Genomic DNA, 6,000 nt, shown 5'->3' on the forward strand with positions numbered 1-6,000 from the left:
GTCTGAAAAAAATCATTAACATGGTGAAACACATCTTGATGATGTCATCAAGATGTGTTTCACCATGTTAATGATTTTTTTCATAATTACAGTTCTAGGAAACACAGAATGGGGGAACTTTGTTTTCCCCTTTAACTCGTATTTGTGATAGCAGGTAGGCTACTGTAACTACTCCTTCCTTACCGTGATGCTCCTGCAGCATTTCTGTGTAAAGCATGTGGCTGATCGCATCATACTTCACTTCCACCAGCAGGAGGAGGTCAGATGGGGAGACATAACCCCAGGCCTGACCTCTGACCCTTAGCCCTTGCCCAAGCCACGGTATGATGCTGTGCACACCCTCTGCTACCAGCCTGGGAAGACGGAACGGAGATGATTGGGACAGTGCAGAAATAAATTAGCAAGTCAAACACTTTGACCCCGCCACCCCGGTGTAAGTATTTTGAGCATAAAAACGACGAAAGGCTATTTATAGCCTATTGTTTGTAACGAGAACGGAATAGGAATCCTAACCATTTCTTATGTTTAGGGTCATGGTTACCTGGCCCAGTGCTGCCTGGCTTTCCTCCTCAGTCTTGATTTATACGGGCCTCTTCTCTCCTGGTCCCACTTCCGTGTCAGCTGCATTCTCTACATTCAAAGCAAGAAAAGTGTCAGGCAATTATAAAATGCCTTCGACCAAATGATCATCTGTTTCAGTGTGAGCATAGGATACATACCTGTGAAAGGTCTGTGTCAAGGCCATATGAAGTTACAGGCTCAGAATCGGATCTGTTCCGAGTTAGTTTGGTGCTCTTTGTGTGTGACTGCATTCTATTCATGGTCTGGCGACTGATGCCATGCTTTGTGTCCATCGTGTACACAGTGTTGAGTTTCCCCATATTCAGAAGCTGGAGGTCCCAGTAGAGCTACAGATAAATAGCACCGACTTTAGGCAACGGCAGGAACGGTAGTGACAACACTGTTCAAATATACTAACCCATCAGGAACGGTAGTGACAACACTGTTCAAATATACTAACCCATCAGGAACGGTAGTGACAACACTGTTCAAATATACTAAACCATCACAAAAAGGAACCCAGAGACTTTAATCCATTTAGACCCAACACCGATTCTAAAAATGCCTTCTAAATCCTAACCCAAGTTTTCTGAAAAAGTTGTTATGTTATATTGCTATACTGTACTAGCAACATTCAAAATTGGACAAAGGTTTAATTTATTTTTTATTTTAAGAAAGAAACGAATAAGTACCTCTTCTCTCTTTTGTCTCTCTCTCTCCATCTCAATGAGAACATCCAAAACCCTTTCTCCAATGCACGACCAGCCCTTATCATCCCCTGCAATCTGAACAAGAAACAGCTGAATGACAATCTCTTAACAACCGATTTCCACAGAATATCTTTCTCAATGTTAATCTGCAGTGTGTTTTTTATGTGTGGTTGAGTGGAACGTTAGGTACCTTCTTTTTGGCCATGTGCACATCCTCTTTTGTAGAAGGTAAGTGGAATATTTTGTTGAAGAGAACGCACACGTCTTCAGATGAAAACTCTACTCCAACAGAGCTTCCCAGAGATTGGTACAGTCCAGCAACACAGTCCTAAAGAAACACATTATGCAAATTGGGACAGCAAACTATTTGGAACAACATAAAAAGCAAATGGATTCAATAAAACTCATCTTACCTGCTCCATGTTTTCACTCTCGTAACTGATCAATTATACAGTAACATACAGGCTACTGCTATGGTTACAACTGTCCTGTGGAAAACAACTGGATCGAGTTACCAAGCAACAACACCGTGACAATGTGTCAACATAAGGCAGTGCCATTCCACCTGTTTGTAAACGGTAAACCAAATGAGATGAGAATAGACATTTGTAATGTCTAGTCCTCAAATTTTCTAATGACTGACATTGGGGGGTGGAAAAATAACTTTATGACTTTATGTTCCACAAAAGTGACATCACTTTTACTCAAATAGCAAAGAGGTCTATTTCACACACAATAAAAATCAGTTACTTGTGATACAGAACCGTCACAGAAATAAAAAATCACATATATACTGCGAGGGCAGTATTTATATCAGCCAGATGGAGTCTCACGTTGTCAATTACTGCCCTAAACAAACATCACAAGTCCATAGACTTGGCTGGCATATGACGTAATTTCCAAAAGCCATGCATTGGAGGGACTAGCGCCCCGCAAAACAAAGAAAAAAGACTCTGAAACTGATGTTTCAAAAGACAAGAAATATAGAAGTGCACTTTTTAATGCCGTTTGGAGTATTGACATACATTTCAAAAGGAATCATTGCATGTTGTGCATTAATAATAATAATAATAATACATACGATTTATATAGCGCTTTTCTGGGTACCCAAAGTCGCTTTACAGACATTTTAATACAGACATTTTTATTAGAAGAATTGTGTCAAACTAGTTAAAAAGGTTTAAAAGGTTAAAAACTAGAAATCAAAATCAAAAAAGGACAAACAAGAAGGGTGTGTGTGTGTGTGGGGGGGTTATGTAGGGAAAGCCAGTTTGAAAAGGTGGGTTTTGAGTGTGCTTTTGAACATTTCGAAGGTGGGGGCAGATCTGATGTGAGTTGGGAGTGAGTTCCAAAGAGAAGGGGCGGCCACTGCGAAGGCCCTGTCTCCCCAAGTGCGTTTGTTGGACTTGTGGGGTTCCAGTTGGTTGGCAGTGCTTGACCTGAGGGAGCGAGAGGGGACATGACGGTGGATGAGTTCAGAGAGGTAGAGGGGGGCCTGGTTGTTGAGGGTTTTGTAGGTGATGGTGAGTATTTTGAAATCAATTCTGGACTTGGAGTTCACGGAGGACGGGTGTGATGTGGTCCCTGGATCTGGTTCTGGTGAGCAGGCGGGCGGCGGAGTTTTGAACATATTGTAGTTTTCTGAGAACCTTGGTGGTGACACCATAGAGGAGGCTATTGCAGTAGTCGAGTCTGGATGTAATGAAGGAATGAATGAGGGTCTCAGCGGCAGTGTGGGATAGCATGGGACGAAGGCGGGCAATGTTACGGAGGTGGAAAAAGGCGGTTTTGGTGATCTGGTTGACATGGGGCTGGAAGGAGAGGGTGGGGTCAAGGATGACACCAAGGTTGCGGACTCGGGTGGAGGGGGTGACAGTGGAGCCATCAATGGTGAGGGAGAAGTCATGAGAGGAGCGGGTGAGGGAGTCGGGGCCAATGATGAGGATTTCAGATTTATTGCAGTTGAGTTTTAGAAAGTTTGTTTGCATCCATGTTTTGATATCAGTCAGGCAGGAGGTGAGGGTGGAGTTGGTGATGGTGGTGATGGTTTTGGAGGGGAGATACAGTTGTGTGTCGTCGGCATAACAGTGGAAGCGGAGACCGTGAGTGCGGAGTATCTGACCAAGGGGGAGCATGTACAGGATGAAGAGGAGGGGACCAAGTACTGAACCTTGGGGGACGCCGTGGGTGACAGGTGACGTGAGTGATTGGCAGTTGTTGATGGAAATAAAGTGCTGTCTGTCAGTGAGATATGATTGGAACCAGGAGAGGGCAGTGTCAGTGATTCCAAGGGTGGTTTTGAGGCGTGAGATGAGTATGGAGTGGTGAATGGTATCGAAGGCGGCACTGAGGTCAAGGAGGATGAGGATGTTGAGTGAACCGGTGTCAGCAGATAGCAGAAGATCGTTAGTGACTCTGAGGAGGGAAGTTTCAGTGCTGTGTTTGGTGCGGAAGCCGGATTGAAATTGTTCGTAGAGGTTGTTTGTTTCCAGGTATGTAGTGATTTGGTTTGCAACGACTCATCACAACCACCCTGTAGGAGTACTAGCTGATATGAATACCTCTGCTCTGCTTCTGTGATTCTTACATGGTTTGAACTGTTCATAGTTGGAACTGAAAAGGTTGGTTCATCTCATGTCTGACTAATTTCTACATCAATGTCTGATTTATAATAAATAAAACATTAAACTGCAATTAATTTGCATTACACAATAGAAAACACCTATAAATAGATAAAAACACAAGTTACAGTAATTGCATTCTGAAGTTATTTTAGTCAAATAACTAGCAGTCCCCTGTTGAAATAAATTATAACATGTAAGCTCATTTGGATAGAGATTGGAGCCTACATTATATATTTGTAAAGTCAACTAAGGCAATATGTGAACAAGGAGTACAGTGCAGTGCCATAATCAGAAACTCTTCCACAAGACACATGGCTGCAGCAAAGACTGAAATTTGGACCAATCTAACTGAAGTGGTTGATTCACTAGGACACTGCCACAGCTATTGCCTAAGTAACTTTATGATTTCCTCCAACTTCATTACAGTCTTCAGGTCTCCCTGGACTTTCAGTCTCCCACTGGTGTAGGCAGCATATGGTCTCAGGCTGCCCTCAAATATGGCCAGTAGATCCCTGTCACTCATATTCAAGGTGACATCTGGCTGCTGGCACGGGGAGCCTACATCAGCTGCACCGCTGCCTACGATGCACACACAGACAATAAAACAAATGTTAAGGGTGCTTTGTGGCATTGTTCAGTTAATGCAAGGGTTCCTAAACTTTTCCATCCCAAGGACCCCCAAGCTGTCATCCATAGCCTCTGGCTGCTGCCCTCCTATTTTCTTTACCTTTAAAAAGACAAAAACTAAAATAGCTGATCTACGAGGCTGTGTGTGAAGTGTGCTTTTCCAGAGCTCAGCTAACAAACTGCTGTACTCATCAGTCAAATTTATTGTGTTAAGCTGCCATTTTGCCATTTTACATTTTTAATGCAACCTTCACAGCCTGGTTGAATGGTCACCTTGACTCAGATCCATGTAATAGCTTTTGCATTGTCCGTCCTCTGAGCTGATGTGGAACTGGAAGCAGGCCCCCACCCGTCTGACCAAGGTGTCCGACAGCAGCAGTTTGACCACCCCCAGCAGCTCCTCCACAGAGCCAGGCCTGGCCATGCCGGACAGAGGAGCATCTATAGCTACAAAACTTAGATTGTCCTCTAAGGACATGCAAGACATAAGATACATGTTATTACACTGCAGTCATACAAACAGAGCAGAAAAGAGATGATGCGTTCACACGGGCAGATGCAAAGATAGTCTACTATTCATTGTCATTTGTCAATGGAAGCCAGCGACATGAAGATGCATCCGACGTTTGTAGTTGCTGCAAAAGCTACAAAAACATTGAGCTGGTTTCAACTTCAGATACAAATTTTAAAAAAAAGTACAGTCCGGCAACACAGTCCTAAAGAAACACATTATGCAAAGCAAATTGGGACAGCAAACTATTTGGAACAACATAAAAAGCAAATGGTTTCAATAAAACTCATCTTACCTGCTCCATGTTTTCACTCTTGTAACTGATCAATTATACAGTAACATATACAGGCTACTGCTATGGTTACAAGTGTCCTGTGGAAAACAACTGGGTCGAGTTACCAAGCAACAACACCGTGACAATGTGTCTGTCATCAACATAAGGCAGTGCCATTCCACCCGTTTGTAAACGGTAAACCAAATGAGATGAGAATGGACATTTGTAATGTTTAGTCCTCACATTTTCTAATGACTGACATTGGGTGGAAAAATAACCAAAATGCATCTGCGATCCTGTAGATGGCGTAAATGTCCCAGAAAACACCTCAACTGACATTATGTTCCACAAAAGTGACATCACTTTTACTCAAATAGCAAAGGTCTATTTCACACACAATAAAAATCAGTTACTTAACTTACTTGTGATACAGAACCATCACAGAAATAAAAAATCACATTCATGTGAAGTGAGGGGTGCAGCGAGGGCAGTATTTATAACAGCCAGATGGAGTCTCACGTTGTCCTTTACTGCCCTAAACAAACATCACAAGTCCATAGACTTGGCTGGCATATGACGTAATTACCAAAAGCCATGCATTGGAGGGACTAGCACCCCGCAAAACAAAGAAAAAAGACTCTGAAACTGATGTTTCAAATCTTTGTTTTGGTACTGTACAAACAGACACAAATA

At 42.8% G+C, this 6,000-nt stretch overlaps 1 protein-coding gene across 1 annotated transcript; it reads right to left on the minus strand.

Annotated features, from left to right (window-relative positions):
• Window positions 1-3,804: 3,804 nt before the first annotated feature.
• On the minus strand, window positions 3,805-4,946 carry LOC306923127 (stomatin-like protein 1; the record flags this gene model as incomplete). The annotated part of the gene is made up of 2 exons (XM_079501151.1): window positions 3,805-4,474; window positions 4,796-4,946. The coding sequence occupies 2 exons, from the start codon at window positions 4,944-4,946 to the stop codon at window positions 4,278-4,280; spliced, it is 348 nt and encodes a 115-aa protein (XP_079357277.1). The 3' UTR covers window positions 3,805-4,277.
• Between the last annotated feature and the right edge of the window lie 1,054 nt (window positions 4,947-6,000).

The sequence above is a fragment of the Electrona antarctica genome (genome assembly GCF_951216825.1).
Source record: "Electrona antarctica genome assembly, chromosome: 5".
NCBI lineage: Eukaryota > Metazoa > Chordata > Actinopteri > Myctophiformes > Myctophidae > Electrona > Electrona antarctica.